The sequence below is a fragment of the Symphalangus syndactylus genome, chromosome 12 (genome assembly GCF_028878055.3).
Source record: "Symphalangus syndactylus isolate Jambi chromosome 12, NHGRI_mSymSyn1-v2.1_pri, whole genome shotgun sequence".
NCBI classification, from domain to species: Eukaryota; Metazoa; Chordata; class Mammalia; order Primates; family Hylobatidae; genus Symphalangus; species Symphalangus syndactylus.
The window spans coordinates 28,388,554-28,410,629 of NC_072441.2; the positions used below are offsets into that span (position 1 = coordinate 28,388,554).

General features: G+C 33.4%; 1 protein-coding gene and 1 pseudogene across 4 annotated transcripts in view; both read right to left on the reverse strand.

Annotated features, from left to right (window-relative positions):
• Positions 1–22,076, reverse strand: part of LRRIQ3 (leucine rich repeats and IQ motif containing 3) — a 416,288-nt gene that overhangs the window by 385,361 nt on the left and 8,851 nt on the right. For all 4 annotated transcript variants that reach the window (XR_010117296.1, XM_063624032.1, XM_063624031.1 and 1 more), the window contains exons 2-3: positions 16,173–16,421; positions 15,275–15,598 (exon numbers count right to left, since the gene is read on the reverse strand). Coding sequence is in view for 3 of the 4 variants with exons in the window: in XM_063624032.1 (XP_063480102.1) it covers positions 15,275–15,598; positions 16,173–16,421 (573 nt within the window). In the remaining variant the exon portion in view is untranslated. The remainder of the gene's footprint in view (positions 1–15,274; positions 15,599–16,172; positions 16,422–22,076) is intronic.
• On the reverse strand, positions 12,659–12,737 carry LOC134734938 (uncharacterized; annotated as a pseudogene).

The following is a 22,076-nucleotide window of genomic DNA, read 5'->3' on the forward strand; positions in this document are numbered from 1 at the left end:
AATTGGAGACCATTATTCTAAGTGAAGTAACTCAGGAATGGAAAACCAAATATCGTATGTTCTCACTCACAGTGGGAGCTAAGCTATGAGGACTCAAAGGCATAAGAAGGTGATAGGTTCATAGCTGCAGCAAACCACCGTGGCACATGTTTAACTATGTAACAAACCTGCACATTCTGTACATGTACCCCAGAACTTAAAATAAAAATAAAAATTAAAAAATATGACACTCTAAACTTCCACATTTTTTTTAAAGAATGATACAATGGACTTTGGGGACTTGGGGAAAGGGGTGGTAGGGGTTGAAGGATAAAAGACTACACACTGGATATAGTGTACATTGCTCTGGTGATGGTAGCACCAAAATCTCAGAAATCACCACTAAAGAACTTATTCATGCAACCAAACACCACCTGTTCCACAAAAACCTATTGAAATGATAAAATACACTAAAAACCACTGAATTGTACAATTAAAAACATAAAATACAAAAACACACACACACGAAAGACTTCCTCCTTGACTAATGGATTTATTAGAAATGTGTAATAGTTTCCAAGTGTTTGGAGATTTTCCTCTTATCTTTCTGTCATCAGATAGCACACCCTGTATGATTTAAATTCTATTAAATTTATTGATATTTGTTTTAGGGATAGTTGCTGATATTTGATTTAAGGATATAGTCTATATAGACTTTCATGTACACTTGAAAAGAATGTATATTTTGCTGTTGTTGGGTGGTGTTCTATAAATGTCAATCACATACTATTGGTTAATAGGATGCTCATACTTTCTATATATATCCTAATTTCATATCTAGTTCTGATTTCCTGTCTAGTTGATAAAGTATTGACATCTCCAACTATATTTGTAGATTTGCCTATTTCTCATTTCAGTTTTCTGTCCATATATTTTGTTGCTTTATTGTTTAATGCATCCCCATTTAGAATGGCTATGCCTTATTAGTGGATTGAACCTTTTATCATGATATAACATCTCTCTCCACCTCTGATAATTCCCTTTGTGCTGAAATTTCCTTTATCAGATATTCATACAGCTACTTAATCCTACTTTTCTTTAATTAATTTTTGTATGATACATATTTTTCCATCATTTTATTTTCAATCTGCCTATAACATTCAATTTGAAATTAGTTTATTGTTAACAACACATAGCTGAATATGTCTTGAAGCCCAATTTGCCAATCTCTTTCTTATAATTGGCATATTTAGACCATTTACTGTAAATTTTAATGTAGACAGGTTAATGCTTAAGACTACCATTTTATTTTTTGTTTTCTGTTAGATTCCTCTGTTTTTTTCTTTCATTGTTTTCTTCTCTTGATTTCCTATGGGTTACTTAAACATTTTTGGAATTACATTTAGATTTATCTATAGTGAGGTTTTCTCCCCCAGCTTTCCTAACATGTAATTAGTATACACAAAAAGCCTAAACATAATTAATGTGAGTGTGGACATATGTATTACTTGTGTTACTATGTCCACAATCAAGGTAATAAACATATGCATCACCTCTAAAAGTTCTTTTGGTTCTCTTGTGTCACTTTTATTTTCTTTTGTTTGTTTGTGGTAAGAACACTTAACATGAGATCTACTCACTTAATAAACTTTTAAGTTTACAATACATTATTGCAAGATTTAGGCTCTATGTTGTACCACAATTTGCAGGAACTTCCTCATCTTGCATAACTGGGTATTTTTAAACCTTGAACAACACTTCCCATGGTGTCCTCTCTATCCCCGGTAAACATGATTTGATTATCTACTGTTGTAAATTTGACTATGTTAGATGCTTCACATAGGAGAAATCATCCAGTATTTGTCCTTCCACGACTGACCTGTTTTACATTGCATAGCATCTTTCAGGTCCATCCATATTGTCACAAATGGTAGGATTTCCTTCTTTTTTTAAGGCTAAACAATATTCAATTGTGTATGTATAGTTTATTTCTGTTTTCATCTCTCCGTGAACATGCAGGCTGTTTCTGTCTCTTGGCCATTATGAATAATGTTACAATGAACATGGAATACTGTTCAAGATCCTGATTTTAATTGTTTCTTATATAGACCCAGAAGTAGAAATGCTGGATCTTATGATAGCTCTATTTGTACTTTGTTGAGAAACCTCCATAATGTTTCCATAACAGCTGCACCATTTTACATTGCCACCAACAGTGTACAAAGGTTTCAATTTCTCCAACACTTTTTTTTTTTAAGAGACAGGGTCTTGCTCTGTCACCCAGGCTGGTGTGCCATTGGCACAATTGTAGCTCATTGCAGCCTTAAAATCCTGGACTCAAGCAATCCTCTCACCTTAGCCTCCCAAATAGCTGAGACTACAAGTGCACGCCACCACACCTGGTTAATTTCTTAATTTTTTGTAGAGACAGGGTCTTGTTATGTTGTCCAGGTTAGTCTTGAACTTCTGGCCTCAAGTGATCCTTCTGCCTCAGCCTCCCAAAACACTGGAATTACGGCTGCTTTGTTGTGTTTTAATAATAGCCATCCTAGGAAGTATGCAATGGTATCTCCTCATTCTTTGATTTTCATTTCTCAGATGATTAGTAATGTTGAGTATCTTTTCGTATATCTTTTTTATGTATTCATTTTTATGTATTCTTTGGAGAAATGTCTATTCAAGTCTGTTAACCATTCCTTATTCGGGTTATTTTTTGTTTGTTTGTCTTTGCTATTAAGGTATAAGAGTTCCTTATATAATTTAGAAATTTACCCCTCATTAAATAAATGATTTGCCAATATTTTCTCCTAGTCTATAGGTTGCCATTTCACTCTGTTATTTCCCTTGCTGTGTAGCAGCTTTTTAGTTTGATGTAGTCTTAATTGACTGTTTTTGCTTTTGTTGATTGTGTTTTTAGTGGGATATTGGAGAAACCATTGCCAAGACTGATGTCAAGAAGGTTTTCCCCTGTTTCCTTCTAGAAGTTGTATAGATTCAGATCTTACCTTTAAGATTTTAATTCTTTTTGAGTATAGTGTAAGACAAAGTTCCAATTTCATTCTTTTTGATGTGGATATCCAGTTTTCTCAACATCATCTATTGAAGAGAATATCTTTTCTCTGTTGTGTATTCTTGGCACCCTTGCTGAAAATTAGTTGAACATATATCCATGGGTTTATTTCTAGGTTCTGTATTCTGTTCTGTTGTTCTATACGTCTATTTGTATGCCAGTACTACACTGTTTTAATTACTACAGATTTGTAACGTATTTTGAAACCAGTAAGTGTGATGACTCCAGCTTTATTTGGTTTTTGTTTGTTTTGCTTAAGATTGTTTTGGCTATTCAGGATCTTTTGTGGTGCCATATTAATTTTAGGATTTTTTCCATTTCTGTAAAAAATTACTTAGGTATTTTGATAGGAATTGATCAAATCTGTACATTGCTTTGGGTGGGACAGACATTTTAACAATACTAATTTTTTAGTCCATCAACCTGGGATACCTTCCAACTTATTTATGTCTACTTTAGTTTTTCCACTAGTGTTTTATAGTTTTCAGCGTACACGTTTTCACCTCCTTGGATAGGTTTATTCTTACGTATTTTATTCTTTCTGGTGCTATTTTAAATGGGATTGCTTTCTTAATTTCCTTTTCAGATTTTTTATTATTAATGTATAAAAATGTAACTGAGTTATGTGTAACTTTACTAAATTCATTTATTAATTCTAACAGTATTCTTGTAGCATGTTTTAAGGTTTTCAACATATAAGACCATGACACCTGCAAGTAGAGATAATTGTACTTCTTCCATCCTAACTTTCATGGCATTTATTTATTTGTTTAGTCCAGTTGCTTTGGCTTGGACTTCCAATACTATGTTGAATAGAGGCATCGTTACCTTGTTCCATATCTTAGGAAAAAAAACTTAAAAGTTTTTCACTGTTGAGTATGATGTTAACTGTGGGCTTTTTATACATAGTCCTTATATTGCATTAAGGGAAACTCTTTCTATACATAATTGTTGAGAGCCTTTTTCATCATAAAAGGTGTTGAATTTTTGTCAAATGTTTTTCTGCATCTATGGAGATAATTGTGTGATTTTTATTATTCATTCTGTTAATGTGGTGCATCACATTGATGATTTGCATAGGTTGAACCATCCATGGCTCCCAGAGATAAATCTCTCTCAGTCATAGTGTGTGATCCTTTCAATGTGCTGTTGGATTCAGTTTCTTAATACTTTGGTGAAAATTGCTGTATCCATGTTCATCACAGATATTGACCTGTAGTTTTCTTGTGTTTTTTTGCCTGGCTTTGGTAGCAGTGTAATGCTGGACTTGTAACATGAGTTTAGAAGTGTTTGCTCTTCTTTTTGGGGGGCAGAATTTAAAAATAATTGGTATTAATGCTTTAAAATTCATATATAAAGCCATCTGACCCTGGGCTTTTCTCATTAGGGAGGAATTTGATTACATAATCAACCTCCTTATTTGTTATAGGTATGTTCAAGCATTCTATTTTTTCTTGATTTATTCTTGGGAGGTTGTTTCTGGGAATTTATTTATTTCTTCTAAGTTGTCCACTTTGTTGGAGTATGTTTTAAATGAGTCTCAAAATCTTTTTTATATCTCTGGCATTAATTGTAATGTCTCTTCTTTCATTTCTGATTTTATTCAAGTCTTCTTTTTTTCTGTGTTATTATTGCTGAGTTTGTCTATCTTGTTTGTCTTTTAAAAAAACCAACTGAATTTTGTTGAATTTCTTTGCTATTCTGTATTTCATTTATTTCTGCCCTGATCTTTATTTATTTCTGCCAATTTTAGGTTTAGTTTGTTAATTTTCTAGTTCCTTCAGGTGTACAGTTTGTTGAGATCATTTTTTCTTTTTTAAAATAGATTTCACTATAAACTTCCCTTATCATACTGCTTTTACTTTATCCTGTAAGTTTTGGTAGGTTGTGTTTTCACAAATTTTAGTAAGTTCATTTTCACTTGTATCAGTGTTTTATAATTTCTTTTTATTTCTCTTTTGAGTCAATAGTTGTTTAATTTCCTTGCATTTGTGAATTTTCCCAATTTCCTTTTGTTAATTATATGTAGTTTTATTCCATTGTGCTTAGAAAATATTCTTGGAATAAATTCAATCATTTTAAATTTCTTAATACCTATATGTGACCATGTAATTTATTCTAAAGAAGGTTCTGTGTGTGCTTGAAAGGAATGTATATTATATTACTGCTGGATTCTGTGTACATGTCTGTTAGGTATATTTGGCCCCCAGTGTCATTCAAACCTGCTGTTCCCTATCAATTTACTTTCTGGATGATCTATCAATTGTTGAAAGTGGGGTATTGAAGTATTGTATTATTGTGTTTCTGTTTTCTCCTAATAACTGCTAATGTTGCTTCATATATTACATAATTTGCAAATATATTTATATTTGTTATAGCTTCTTGTTGGATTAACCCTTTTATCATTATTTGATGACCTCCTTTGTCTTTTGTAAGTTTTTTAATTAAAGCCTACTTTTTAAATAAATGTAGACACTCCTGGTATCCTTTGGTTATGATTAGCAAGAAATATGTTTTTCCATTTCTTTCCCTTCACCAATATGTGAGGATTTAAATCCAAGGAAAATCTCTTGCAGACAGCATATAGTTGGGTCTCAGTTTTTTAAAAATCCATTCAGGCCGGGTGCGGTGGCTCATGCCTGTAATCCCAGCACTTTGGGAGGCCGAGGCAGGTGGATCACGAGGTCAAGAGATTGAGACCATGCTGGCCAACATGGTGAAACCCCGTCTCTACTAAAAATACAAAAAATTAGCCAGGCGTGGTAGCAGGTGCCTACAGTTGCAGCTACTTCAGAGGCTGAGGCAGGAGAATGGCATGAACCCGGGAGGTGGAGCTTGCAGTGAGCCAAGATTGTGCCATTGCACTTCAGCCTGGGTGACAGAGCGAGATTCCGCCTCAAAAAAAAAAAAAAAAATCCATTCAATCCCTCCTTATCTTTTAACTGGTGAGCTTAATCCATTTACACTTAAAATAATTATTAATAGTAAGGCTAATTATTACCATTTTATTGTTTTCTGTTTTGTAGTTCTCTTGTTCTTCTCTTGCAGTCTTTCTTTGTGGCTTGATAATTTTTATACTGCTATGCTTTGATGCTATTTTATCTTTTGTGTATCTATCATAGGTTTTTTCTTTGTTATCATGAGGTTTGTATCAAACCTCTTAATAAAGTCTATTTTAAGCTGGTATAAATTATTCTCAAACACACGTACATTTCTGCACTTTTACTGTCCCCTCCCATATTTTGTCACTGATATCACACTTTTCATATTGTATATTCAGTAACACATTTTGTTTAGACTTAATGTTTTGTTTCAATTCAAACAATAATAAAAAATAATAATAATAGAATAATTTTTGTTTCAATTCAAAAAACTTCCTTTAGCACTTCTTGTAAGGTAGGCCTAGTGGTGATGAACTCCTTCAATTTTTGTTTATCTGTAAATGTCTTTATCTCTCTTTTATTTTTTGAATAAGCATTTTGCTAGGCATAGTATTTTTGGTTGGCACATTTTGGGTTTTTTGTTGTTGTTTATTTAGTATTCTGAATATACCATCTCATTTTCTTCCAGCCCACAAGGTTTCTGATGTGTCTTGATGTAAATTTCTTTCATTTCTATCTATGTGCAGATTTTGGGCTTCCTAAGTATAGGTATCTGTTTCTTTCTCCAGATTTGTGAAGTGTTCAGTCATTATTTTATACACTTTCTTCCTTCTTGTCTCTCTGTCTGTCTCTCTTAACTTTGTGAGATATCTACAATGTGTTATATTGTTTTACTTGATGGTGTCTCATCAGTCCCATAGAGTTTCTTCACACTTTTTTTTTCTTTTTGTCTCTCTGACTGGACACTTTCAAATGACCTGTCTTTAATTTCACTAATTCTTTCTTCTGCTTGACTGAGTCTACTGTTGAAACTCTCTACTGAATTTTTCAGTTAATTCATTATAACACTGCACTCTATAATCCCCCTTCCCCCCTTCCTTCCATCCTTCCTTCCTTCCTTCTTTCCTTCCTTCCTTCCTTCCTTCCTTCCTTCCTTCCTTCCTTCCTGTTTTTGACAGGAGTTTCACTCTCGTTGCCCAGGCTGCAGTGCAATGGTGTGATCTCAGCTCACTGTAACCTCTGTCTCCCAGGTTCAAGCAATTCTCCTGCCTCAGCCTCCCAAGTAGCTGGGATTACAGGCACCTGCCAACACGCCTGGCTATTTTTTTTTTTGTTTTTGTATTTTTAGTAGAGACAGAGTTTTGCCATGTTAACCAGGCTGGTCTTGAACTTCTGACCTCGGGTGATCCACCTGCCTTGGCCTCTGAAAGTGCTGGGATTACAGGCATGAGCCACTGTGCCCAGCCTATAATTTCATTTTGGTTAATGTTTTCTATTTCTTGTTGGTTAATGGTTTCTATTTCTTTAACATCCCATTTTTTATGTATTGTTTTTCTAATTTCATTTAGTTATTTGTCAATGTTCTTTTGTAGTTCACTAAGATTCTTTAAGAATATTATTTTGAATTCTTTGTGAGGCAGTTTGCAGATTTCCATTTCTTTAGGTTTGGTTGCTAGAGAGAGCTTTATTACTTTAGTTTCCTTTGATGGTAGAATGTTTCCCTTATTATTCATTGTCTTTATATACTTATGTTGGTGCTTGTGCATTTGAAGAAGCAGTTACATCTAAAACAATCTTCTCATCTTCATAGGCTGGCTTTAGGAATTAAAGGTCTTCACCAGTCAGTGCACCCTGGGATTCTGGGGCTCTGACTAGTGTCTATGGTTGGTGAAGCCTGCTGACCAGTGTATACTGGCTCTAAAGTCAGATGAGGCCAATGGGGTCCAATGTCAGGCGAGGCCAGCTGGTCTGCTGGGGCCAAATGGAAGAAGATGTTGTTAGGTGAAGATGCTGACAGGTCTACAGTCAGTCAGGGCCAATGGTAGGGGCTATGGGGCTACTGCCAACATCTGTTTGCCCACCACTAAGAGCCCTGCCCTTCCCCTTTTTTTTGTTGTTGTTGTTCCTAGTTGTCCCTGATGATTTAGCTGTGCTAATTCTCCCATATTCTGACTGAGGCAAGATAGAAGTGCACTTCTCAGGCAACACCCTGAAATGCTGAGGAAAATGAACATTCATCTCAGACTCTCCTTCCCCCACTGGATAAATGGGAGGCCAAAAAGATCCTTCTCACTGTGATGCTCTGCTAGCTTGGGGAAAGGGTGACACAAGTAAAGTAAAATTGTTTCTTTTATCCTTTTAACATTCTTCCCCAGATTTTGCACTCTACTGGGTGCTGTAACCTCTCCCCCGGGTTCCGGAATTCTCACAAAGGCATTATTATCTATGAATAGTTACTAAATTGGTGCTTCTGAGGGAGGGCTAGAACTGGGAATCTCCTATTCTTCCATCTTGCTGACATCACACTCCTCTCTATATGTTGTTTTTGTCTATCTCTTCGTACAGCTTTCTTAGTAGATGCTTTAACATACCACAGTCAACTAATGTCACAACCATCTAATGTCACCAATTTACCAGATCAGGTGAAGTATGGAAACCTTATCCCTCTTAACATCCCTTTACACTCCTGTTTATAATTCTTAAGTATACATTCTATATCTATTTAGAACAACCTGAGACAGTGTTATAATTTTTGCTTACACAGTATTTATAATACTCAAGAGAAAGAAAGTGTATTTCATTTACCCATATTTTTGCTTACCATGTTCTTTCTTCCTTCCTGATATTCCACAGCCTTCTTTTATCACTTTCTTTCTACGTAGAGAGCTTCCTTTAGCTATTATTTTAGGGGAGGTACGCTAGTAATAGATTCTCCTAGTTTTCCTCTATCTGAGTATATATTAATTCCTTCTTCATTCCTGAGGAATATTTTCATTGCCATAGAATTATGGTTTGATAGTGTTATTTTCTTTCTGAGCTTGAAAAATATTTTGCAACTTGCTTATATTCTTTACGGTTTTTGGCGCAAAATTTTCTGTCATTCTCATTGTTTTTCACCTATAGGTAAAGTGTTCTTTCTTCTTTGTTTTCCACATTTTTTTCCTTTGTCTTCAGTTTTAAGAAGTTTAATTAACATATTTTTTGGCATTGGATTTCTTTGGGATGATTTGGGGTTTTCTCAGCTTCTTAAATCTGCAGATTTATGTCTATTGCAACATTTGGGAAGTTTTTAGCCATTATTTCTTAATCAAGCACCTTTTCAGTGCTGCACTCTGTTTTCTCTTGAGACTCCGATGACATGAAAGTTATATCTTTTATTATAATTCCATGGACACCTGAAGCTATGTTCATTTTTCAGTATTTTTTTTCTGTTGTTTATATTGTAGGTGTTATAGCTCCTGTGTGGTCTTAATTGGCACAGCTTCAGGGGTAGCCTTGTTATCACCCAGCAGTGGTAAAAGTCTTGATCTCCATTAGTTCTCCTCCGACATCACCTCAGCAGGGAGGGGCAGGAATGTTGTACAACAATGGGTTAGTAAGGGCTTATAACTGGCCAACAGAAATGAAATCCCTGTTCCTTACTTGGCCTCCTTTGACATCACCCTACAGGGTGTTGGGTTGCTTGAGTCTCAAAAAGGTAGAGGTCTAAACTCCCCACCCAGACTTTGCTGCACGGGCGAATGTGAGACCACAGATTTTTCTGTACTTTGACTGCAGTAGAGTGGTTATTTTCTAAAAGTTATCAGTCTTGCTAGGTTGATCCTTTCCTGTTCATTTAGATAGAGACAGCAAGCTTCTGTTACTTTTTTAATATGTATTTTTTTGTTTGCACCCTTTGTCCCTTCTGTGTTGCTGGCTTTGTCAGCTTCAGGTTTGGATATATGAAAGTGTAGGGGGTTCTTTCAGCTGCTAAGTATTATGCAATTATGCAGTCTGGCACTGGGGAAATGACTGGCTTAGCCTCCCAGCCTACATCTTTCTCCTGTGCTGGATGCTTCCTGCCCTCAAACATTGGACTCCAAGTTCTTCAGTTTTGAGACTCAGACTGGCTCTCCTTGCTCCTCAAGCTTGCAGACAGCCTATTGTGGGACCTTGTGATCATGTAAGTTAATACTTAATAAACTCCTCTTTATATATCTATCCTATTAGTTCTGTCCCTCTGGGGAACCATGACTAATAAAGAAGAAGAAAAACAAATCAGCAAAATGAAGAACTTACCACTGTGTCATTCCTTGGGTTTCAATTGTTCTATCCAGTCTGCCTCTTCTCTTTACCTTTTTAGTCTCTTGATGTTTGTTTTGTGTATAATTTTTAAGATATTAATATGCTTATTACATATAATATCTTAAGGAATTATATGTTTTACATTATATGTTTTAAGGAACATGTATTTTAATGTTTTAGGGAATTAATATGTTTATTACAGATCATATAATTTAATTATGTAATACATAGTAATTACTACTATATAATGTCCAGGATATTTAATTGTACTTAGCTAGAGGAATATCTACTCTATCTTCTTAGAAATGGAAGCCCTATGTGCTTATTTTTCCACACATAATTTGTTGACATAAAAATGTTATGTTTTCCTTCCACTATAATATTTTCTATCGATTTATTCTTATATTTATCAAAGTAATTATGGTATATGTTTTTGCATAATACTATTGTGCATATTAATGGTCAGAACTAAAATATTATTGTGGCTGTTACTTTTTATATCAATGAAAGAGTTCCTATCTATGCCATTTCATGCTTTATATACTGAATTCTACATTGTTTGAAACTAATGTTAAGTATTTGCTTTGTTCTACTTAGTATATATTTGCTTAGCATTTTATGTTGATCTGTTCACCATTACTTTGGTTTTTGGAATCAATCTTGCCAATAAACAACTTTACTTCAGTTTTTACATTCATTTATAATACACTTGCAATTTACTTATATTTACATTCAGGTCACATCCATAAATGTAAACATGTAATTTTCATAAGCCATAATCTTACTTTTGACACTTTTATGGTTTTTTTCATATAGACTGTTTAACTGTATATTCTTTTTTATCTTTTGTATTTTTTGAAAGCAAAAATACGTTAAATTTTACAAAAATTATTTAATCTATATTACTCTATTGAGTGAATTATAAATTTACTTTTAAATAGTTTTTGGTAATTATACATACAATTTTTATATTTTGTTTGACATTTACATTAAAAGAACAAATGGATGCTAAATGCTCAAGCTAAAAATCTCTACCTTAAAATATCAACCTTGTACTGCATTATCAATTTGTTTTTCTCTGTGTGACAGAAATATTAGCTGCCTTACAAAAATCTTTCTTCTTTTTTATTAATAGAATATTGGTTTTGTTTAGGAAGTAAATGTGTCCACTTAAAAATACTCATCAAACCAGATTCCATTCTATCTAGTGGTAGTCATGTGAGGCAGTTCCAGTGGTAGAAGCCTATCAAGTAAGACATTTGCAGGAGCTATTATTTCCTAATATAAAATGAACAGACTTCACTGGCATGTGATTTTTGTTCTCACCAATCCCTTTTTTCTGCCCTAAGCACATTCTTGGATGTGAAAAAGTTCATTGCCTGTGAGAGGTAGGGGGACTGTCCGCTTGCTAAAGGTGGCAGAGCAGGAAGCTAGAATAAACTTGGTCCTTCATGATTTCCTTGAGCAACTACAAGGAAGGACTTCCTGTATCCTAACTTTCTGTAACATGATGAAAATAAAATCCTTGTTTAGATGGATTTCTATTACATATAAACAAAATGCAATACTGGCTGATAGCACTGGTTTCTTGCCCAGATCACTCTGATCTTTAAAAAGTTACATATATACAACAATCAAAATATAAATATATATCCTACTATGATATGATTTTAGATAACTAAGCACTTCAAATTTGTAAAGTTACTTTGATTTCATATAGCAAAGAAGAACCCATGCTTCCTCGTTTTTTTCTGACTCAAAAAATAAAGGTTAGAAATCATTTTATGTCACAATTAAGGATAAAATCCTTCTGGATATTTTTGTTGTGTTATAAGGCACAAGCTTTAATTACACTACTAGATTTGTCTCTTTTCAAATGAGCATATGCTTCTTTAATTTCTACATTCAAGCTCTCCTTGAATGTAGAATACCAATTATATAAAATAATTGTGTGAACTCTTACAACACTCATTATTTTTCTGTTTTCATAATATTCTTATACTCATTAATAAGTGCAATGTTCTAAAACATATATTTCAAACATTACTAAATAATTATCTCCATAGGTTCACATTTATTCCTTCTCAAGAGTTATTTTTGTTGCTGTAAATTAAATAAAATACAAAACATTTCAATGATCAAAGAATAATCAAAAGAACCTTGCTTAGTGGAAGTAATGAACACAAATTTACAGGTAGCCTCAAAAATTGTTATTCAAACAGATGTCTTTAAATCTTCACAACTCATAAAAATCAAGTCAGCATTTGGTATGCCTATATCTAAGTCTTACTCCATTTGTGTTGCTGTCCATTCATACTTCTTCACAATGATTTTCTCCAATTATTTCCTCATTTATGACATTTTCAGTCTCTTTCTCTTTCTAATCAAAACTCATTTATCCTCAGTTTATAAATATGGTAAGTTATATATTTGGTAAGTTAAAGTGAGGTAAGTACCACTTCACTTTAATAAATCTTTCATAAATTCTACACTTGATCTTAGCCAAAAGGCCGAGAAGCGATAAATCTTTCATAAATTCTATTTCCTATAGTTTAAGTTTTATTTTTTTTTCTGTCCAAAATATTCTCAGTAAAGGTTCTATACTTGGCAATTATATATAACCCATTGCAATTTCATGTCCAACAACTGCAAGCTATTGAAATTCCGAAGACGCAACATGCTCTTTACCATCAAAAATTCTTCCAATATGCTTTTTTTTCTTTTCTATTTAACTTTTTTTTTTCTCTTACCTGCTGAGATCAACTATCCTTTATTTTCATTGGTTACACTGCTTTCTACCCACAAAATGAGACAGTGCCCCAAGGTTGTATCCTCAGTTTTCAGCCTTTATTGATCCCTGTACTTACCTGAGAGAACTAGGCTTTAACTATGACCCCAAGCAAATACTCCTGAATTTACACTCAAGTCCAGAACACTATTTCTGAATTTTTGTTTTTCATTTCCAATGTCTAGTTAATATTTCTTCTTTAATATCCTGCCTCAAATAAGTATGACCAAACTTATCTGTTTACCAAAAGTCTTTAAGTGCTGCCATTTCTGTTAAATAAGTTCTTTTCTGTCCCAGTTATCCAGCTTCAAAATAGTAGAGGAGTATTTCTACACTTATTCTTCTCCTCTTTCCACATTCGGTGTGAAAAGTACACTCAAATCTCTGCACTGTCTGTCATTTGTGATGCAATGTTGACTGTGTAGACTTGTTGAAATCCCAGCTCCTGACTCATTTTCTGCCCAATATTGGGTAAGTTCCTAAACCTCACTATGCTTCATTTTCTCCCGTAAAATAAGACTAATACTTTTCCACATCCAAGGAAACAATGAGGAATAAATATTTTTCAAAAAGGCCTTCCCCATCCACCCTAGCTAATGTAGCCCAAATCTCTACCCCTTTCAGTCTGTGTTAATGCCTTACTTTCTTTTCTTTAGCAATTAACACTAGCTGACATTTTATGGTTGTTTTGTTTCATTTTTGTTTCCAGATTTGTCTATTCTCTATGCCTTTCCCTTGGACTTAATGAGGACAAGAATTTTGTCAGTATTATTTACCACTAAATCTCCAAGTCCTAGACAGTCCTTTTCATATATTAGGTACTCAGTATATACTTGGTGAAAGAATGAAGAAATAAAATGTATAAAGCACCTACCACAATGGCATTCACTGAATATGTGTCTGTCCTCTACACTGTGTTCTTTCTTCTTTATTACTGGTATCCGCCTATATCAATCCTAATCACATCATTTTGAACCTACAGTAATTGATCCCCTTGCCCTCATTTGGCTTCTATCCTCCATTAACCTGCTAGCAAAATGGTGGGTTGATCACCTTTTAAAAACCTTGTCAATACCATTTATTCATAGAGCACTTACTATGAGGGACTACCCTAATTTTCCTACTCAAATAATTTCAATTAATCTTCATTATATTCATCAAGTCTAAGCTCTTTAGTAGGTCATCCAAGTTCTTTCTCAATGCCCACTGCCCAACTTTCCATTACTTCCTTAAATGAATCTCAATCACTTTGATTATCCTTAAAAGGGTCATGCATGTTGCCACCTTTGATTATGCCATACTACACAACTGAAGTACCTAAGTGAAATTCTTTATTTAGGGCCCAGGTTAAGATATCAGACTTAAATATTACCTTGTTTTTTATATTTTTAACTATTAGTACAAAATTATTATCAAAATCCTAAATTTTTAAAACTATTACAAAATCACTAATATACCCCTAATTAAAAAAATTATATGCAGTAATAAAATTCTTCCAACTTTGTAATTTTCAGTTTTTCCATGCATAATCACTGTTCGATGTTTATATATTCTTTTAGATATACTCACTGTTCAAAATGATGTTCTATTCTTCCTCAAAATTTCTACACACATATATGTGACTTCACATATCTTTAGAACATATTATAAACATTTCCTGCAACTTACATTGTTACTATATATTGTACCTAATTTAACCCCCTCTTTTGAACTCTTAAATGATTTGTTCTAATACTCATTCATGTGTTATAAAGAATGTTTCCTTATGTTTTTGTAAATCCACTTAAGTAGTCTGTATCCATTAACTAGGTATCAACTTTTCACAATCACTTCTTCTAACAATTTATAAATCAACAGATAATGATGGTTTTATCTTGTTAAATAACCAAATTAATTGTGTAAGAATTAAATATTTTATCTTCTAATAATAATCTAAGTTGTCCTTTAACGCTCTCAAAAAACATTAAGTATTTCCCAATGGAGTCTTTCATATACCAAATCCTGAATAAATTAGAGATTTACTTTCATTTTAAAAAACAAAAATTTGTTTCTCTACAATTTGATCATTTCAGGCTTTTTTATGTAGTTGGCATACAAACTTTTATAAAGTTTCAGATAGAAAGACATTAAAATATATTCACTGGTTTATATTATTTTATATAAATGATGCAAAAATATTAAAAAGTTTGTATAATTTAGATCTAGAACTCAGAAGCTAAAATTCTCCTTTTATACATTTAATTAAAATGAAACCATAAAGAAGCCAATTACCTTTCTCAAAGCTGGGCAGAAATTAAAGAAAAGTCGATGGTTACATGCTTTGAATCTTTCAGGAAGATGCCAGTTCTGAATTATTTCTTCATCAGAAATCACATGATGATCCAGTGCTTTGAGAGGCCATATACTGTTAACAAGAACATGTCTATATCCTCTTTTAAGGCTTACTGGACAATCAAACATAGTGAGGGCCATGAGGGTTGGACAGGCAGATAATACACATATATTCTTTAACTTTGCAAACCCATTGTCATGAAGATAGAGGAGTTTTAGGTTCTTCAATCCATTCCAAAATTTGGTATTTGGTAGACTCTTTATCTGAAATATTATTAAAAATATTTTAAATTCCAAAATTACTTTTTTTGAGTAGCACAGAAAATGGTAAAATATTACACATATAAAATTCAATATTCCCCAAATAGCAAGTTTCTAATTAATAAGCAAACAGAGTATTTATAATTATCCAATGATGGCCAGTTGAAAACCATAATACACTAGGCATCTGAGATAATTTATTATTATTAGCATAGTAAAATACATAACCATACTTTTTTGTTCAATGAAAATTTCTTTGTAATAGGTTGACTCTTTAAACTTTTCTAAAATACTTTCCTTACCTAAGGAAAATTAAGGAATCATGAGGCATTCTTAATCCAGGCTATAGATTTAAGAAGTGAAACATACCAGATTACACACTATTTATGTATTTTCATTTACATCAAAGTGTCTGTATTTATATACATCTTACATGCCTTTAATTTATTGTTAAATTTTTGTTTATATTTTAGACAAAAGACCATCTTGAAGAAATACTGTGGATAGGTAACATAAGTACTTATTATAAAATTGAAATTTCATTTATATGCAAATATCTGAAATGGCTATTGCTTACCTGATTTCCATGGAGATCAAGTTTGATTAATTTTATACAACTTTGAAGTGGATGAATATCTGTAATAAAATTGTTTGAGAAGATGCATACTCTAAGAGAGATGCAAGACTGCAAATTTTCCATAGACTTTAAATGAAGGCCATTGAACTTTACAAAAACAAAATCTTTTTGATCTTCTCTTATGTTTTCATTATAGTGACTCCATTCTTCATGACTGGTTAACTCTTCTGTGATTGTTCCATGAAACATCTAGGAAAGATAAGAAAGTGCTTTGATTTTTTTTTCCACTTTCAAAAATTTACCTGAAAACAAACAAAATTTTGCCAAGAAACAGTGCAAGTAGAAAGTGTTATTAAAGTTAAAATTTAAAAAAACTAATTCTTATAGAACTTTCTATCCCAAAATAACTTAAATACCTAACATTTCAATAACAGCTAATCAGAATGTTATCACTGCCCTCACCAGTGAACGAACTAATTAGCAAGAGGAAGACAAACTTCCATTTTCATAGAATATTTTAAAAATTCAGTGAAGAAACTGAGATAAAATCATCCCTTCTAGGCAACTAACAACAAACAAATGAAACCATACTTTATATAACTCGTATGATCATTTTTGTTACAATATATTGTTAAAGAAATACACTGAATAATAAACAAGTCAGGAGGGTGATAATCTTTGTGAAAGAGGCTGAACAATGCAGCCAGATAAAATTAAGGTGCTATACAGGCCTTCAAATGTTATCAACAATATTCGTGTCTTAAAGAGAAAATTTGTTGTCACAATATTTACATTCAATTCAATTAGGAAATTAGGCTCAGAATTCTAATAGCTTTAAATTTTGACTACTTAAATTTATCTAAAATGTTTGGATAAATGGTTTTTAATATAATTTTATACAGTATTTCTCATATATGTGAATTTTCACTTATTAAGAGTAATTTCAGCTTTCATAAAAGGTAGTCAGTGATAGGTGAGAAGAGAATGTATGAGCTCAAGTGGTCTATTTGGAAGTATGTTTTAAGATCAACAACATTCCCCATGGAAGAATTGATTTCTACAATGTGCAGATAAACTAAATAAGTGTGATTCAAATGAGAATAAATGTGAAAATCCAGATACACTCCTGTACTCTTGCAAGACACTGGTTACTTTATATATCATAACCAAGCCCTAAAAGTAGAATCCTCCAGCTCTAAGTGTCAATGAATTAATTAGAAGGCAAATTCATGGGCCCCATCTCATATGTACTATATCAGAATTTCTGGGCTAAGGGTATAGGAATAATGTTAACAGGTGATCGACGAACACCTTACGAAAGATTAGCCTCAACTACAAGTAAACCATTCTTAAAAATATAGAGTCGGATATGGAATAGACAGATATAAATAAACCTTTACAAATTAAGCTCATGAAGCTCTATTGGTGCTGGGATGTAGGATAATATTCACATTGCATCCATCATTTGGACTTCCAAAATAGAAAAGATATAAGCCTTTCCTCATTTAAAGAAAGCTTAAATTTAAGGTTCCTCCAAGTCTTTAGAAAAATAACTCATTTTTTAAAGTACTGAATAACACTCCATCGCATGGATGAACTATGATTTGGTTTATTTATCCATTCACCTACTGAAAATGTCTTGGCTGCTTCCAACTTTACACAATTACGAATAAAAGTGCTATAAAAATTTATGTGCAGGTTTTTGTGTGGATATGTTTTCAACTTACTTGGATAAATACCAAGGAGTTCGTTTGCTGAATCATATATTTCATTTTGTAAAAAACTGCTACTGTCTTCCAATGCAGTTGTACCATTTGGACTCCCGCCAGCAATGAATGAGAGATTTTATTGCTCCACAACCTCACCAGTATATAATGTTGTCCATGTTTTGATTTTGGTCATTTTAATAGGTGAATAATGGTATCTCATTGTTTTAATTTGCAATTCCCTAATGATATATGATGTTGAGCGTCTTCCATATGCTTATTAGCCACATGTATATCTTCCTTGGTGAGGTATCTGTTCAGATCTTTTGTCCATTATATTTTGATTGTGGTATTGTGTTATTGTTAGTTTGAGTTCTTTGTATTATTTCAGATACCAATCCTTTGTCAGATATGTGTTTTCCAAAGATTTTTTTTCCCATTCTGTGGCTTGCCTTTTCATTTTCTTAATTTTCATTTCTTTTTTAGCTCACAAATGCATAAAAAATCCTTGAAAGGGCCGGGCGCGGTGGCTCACGCCTGTAATCCCAGCACTTTGGGAGGCTGAAGCGGGCGGATCACCAGATCAGGAGATCAAGACCATCCTGGCTAACACGGTGAAACCCCATCTCTACTAAAAACACAAAAAATTAGCCGGGCGTGGTGGCGGGCACCTGTGGTCCCAGCTACTCTCGTGGCTGAGGCAGGAGAACGGTGTGAACCCAGGAGGTGGAACTTGCAGTGAGCGGAGATCGCGCCACTGCACTCCAGCCTGGGCGACAGAGCAAGACTCCGTCTGAAAAAAAAAAAAAAAAAAGTCCTTGAAAAACCAACACCCATCAACATGGAACCTCAGAGATCTCATTTCTTCACATAATGCTAAAGGTGGCTTTATACTGTTAATCATGGCATTGGTACACAAATTATATATATGTACACAAAATTATATATATAATTATATTTAATATATAGGTATATAAATATATATATAAGTATTTTATTTCAAAGGATTTATTTCTCACATTGATTATTCCATCTCTAACAGTCTATTTTGAAATTTCCTTATGAAGATATTATCTTCTTCCTGGCATTTATTTTCAGGGATTCTCAACAGTGCTATTAATCAAATATAGTTAGTAATGTCTATAGATTCATCCACCAGGAATAATTGTTTATTTTAAACCTTCTGCATTAATGCTATCTATATGTCATTTGAACATGCCAATGAACTACTAATGGTATTATTCCAAAGTGGAGTTTTTTCTATTTTCCTTACTGATCTCAGATATACTAGATAATTTTCCAAAATGAGAGGTTCTACACTTATGTGAAATATTCAAATTTTAGCTATTAGTTGACTAACTTTGTTAGTAGCTTTGTGACATTAACAAATACTGTTGTAATGAACCTGATAAAATAACATCGTCCCCTCCCACCAAAATTCTTAAATATGTTCAAATATTTTTCTACATAAAATTTGTAATATATAATAAGGGAATTGGTTTGATTGGCACTCTTGCCTCACTTGAAAACTTCTTGTAAATAAGACATAGAGTTTGAGGAAGAAATGAAATATTGGTTCACGCAAATCCAAATTTGGGATAATGCTCATGATATTACTTAATTCAATGCCTTTTTTTTTCCATTTTGTACAACAGTCTACTTCTCAGTTTCAATCAAAAACATGTCTATTAGAAAAAAATTGTAAGAATTAAGTACTAGTGTAATTAAGGATATATTAAATTTAAATTTGAGATCTTTTTGATATTACTTAATGCAATGTCTTTTCCCCCATTTTGTTCAACTGCCTACTTTTTAGCTTTAATCAATGACTATTATAAGCAAAAAAAAAAAAAAATCACTAATCATCAGGCAAATGTAAATTAAAACCTTACTCCTGCAAGAATGGCCATAATTAAAAAGTCAAAAAACAATAGATGTTGTCGTGGATGTGGTGAAAAGGGAATATTGCTGGTGGAAATGTAAACTAGTATAACCACTATGGAAAACAGTATGGAAATTCCTTAAGGAACTAAAGGTAGAACTACCATTTGATCCAGCAATCCCACTACTGGGTATCTATCCAAAGGAAAAGAATTCATTATATAAAAAAGACACATGCACATACATGTTTATAGCAGCACAACTCACAATTGCAAAGATATGGAACAAACCTAAGTACCTATCAACCAATTAGTGGATTAAAAAAATGTGAGAGATATATATAGATATATATATGTTTTTATACACACACACACACACACACACACACACAACCATGGAATACCACTCAGCCACAAAAAGGAACAAAACAATGTCTTCTGCAGCAACTTGGATGGAGCCCAGAAGGCTATTATTCAAAGTGAAGTGACTCAGAAATGGAAAACCAAATTCATAAGTTCTCACATGTAAGTGTGAGCTAAGCTTTGAGGATGCAAAGGCCTAAGAATGATATAATGTACTTTGAGGACTCAAGGGTGAAGGTTGGGAGGGTCACGAGGTATAGAAGACTACATACTGGGTACAGTGTACACTGCTGGGGTGACAAGTACACTCAAATCTCAGAAATCGTCACTAAATAACCTATCCATGTAACAAAATAGCACCTGTACCCCAACAACTATTGAAATAAAAATTAAAAAACAACAAAAAAAGTCAAAAAATAACAGATGCTGGTGAAGTTGTGGAGAAAAACGAACGCTTATACATTGTTGGTGGGAGTGTAAATTAGTTCAACCATTGTGGAAAACAATGTGGCAATTTCCCAAAGACCTAAAAACAGAAATAACATTTGACCCAGCAATCCCATTACTGGGTATACATCTAAAGCAATAAAACTTGTTCTATTATAAAGAGACATGCATACGTATGTTCACTGCACCACTATTCACAACAGCAAAGACATGAAATCAACATAAATGCCCATAAATGGTAGACTGGATAAAGAAAATGTGGTACATTTACACCGTGGAATACTATACAACCATAAAAAGAATGAGATCATGTCCTTTACAGGAACACGGATGAAGCTGGAGGACATTATCCTTAGCAAAAAAAAAAAATGCAGGGATAGAAAACGAAATACTGCATTTTCTCCCTTATATGTGGAAGCTAAATGATGATAACACATGGACACATAAATGGGAATAACACACTGGGGCCTACTGGAGGGAGGAGAGTGGGAGGAGGGAGAGGATTAAGAAAAATAACTAATGGGCACTAAGCTTAACACCTGGGTGACTAAATCAATTGTACAACAAACTACCCTGAAACAAGTTTACCTATGTAACAAACCTGTACATCTATCCCTGAACTTAAGGCAAACATTTAACAAGTCCAAACTATTAAGAATCCTGGCTTCTTAGTTAATGAAATGTGCTAACCTGCTATTGTAGGATGTCACACTTCTCTCTCAGTGTAACCTTCTTTGGCAAATTATTGTCTAGTCATTATTTAGACTCTGATTCCATCCCCACATCCCCAAGTTAGTGATTACATATTTATATGTTATTATTTAATGGCCCTGTTTTCCACTAAATTATATGTACCCTGTGAACAGAAAACTTGTTTTATGGTAGGTAGTTTTTCAAATTTTTGCATAGGACCTGAACTAGAACTGAGCCAGGTTTCAATAAATGTCTCTTTCATACGCATCTGTCTTTTCCTTTCCTCAGAGAAATAGCAAACTATGGGGAAGGAATCTTTAAAAGGCTTCTAAGTACAAATGATAAAGTCTCTCCCATTTCGGTAGAAATCTATTGTAAATTCCTTTATTTTTAATTATCCACAGCCAATAATCTCTTGCAAAATAACAAAAAAGGTTTATTTTTCAATTATTTATGTAGTGTAACAAATCACTCCAAAATTTATTGGCTTAAAATAACCACCATTTTGTTACTCTGAAGATTCTGTGTTGACTCAGTTGAAGTAAGCAGTTCTCCAACTGACAGTGGCTGAAGCATCAGTCAGTTCACTCCTCCAGTGAACTGCTGGAAGGTTAGGTTCAGCTGGAATGCGGAGATGAACCAGTCTTTCTTTCCATACTGTCTCAGGACCTCCCTATCTTGACCTGTCCTCTCAACGTTATCTATCCATGTGTGTCTGAAATAGAGTAGCCAGACTTTCTACATGCTTAAGGGTTCCCAAAGCATAAAAGCAGAACCTGTCCAAACTTCATAAGGCTTAGGTTCAACTGAAGCAT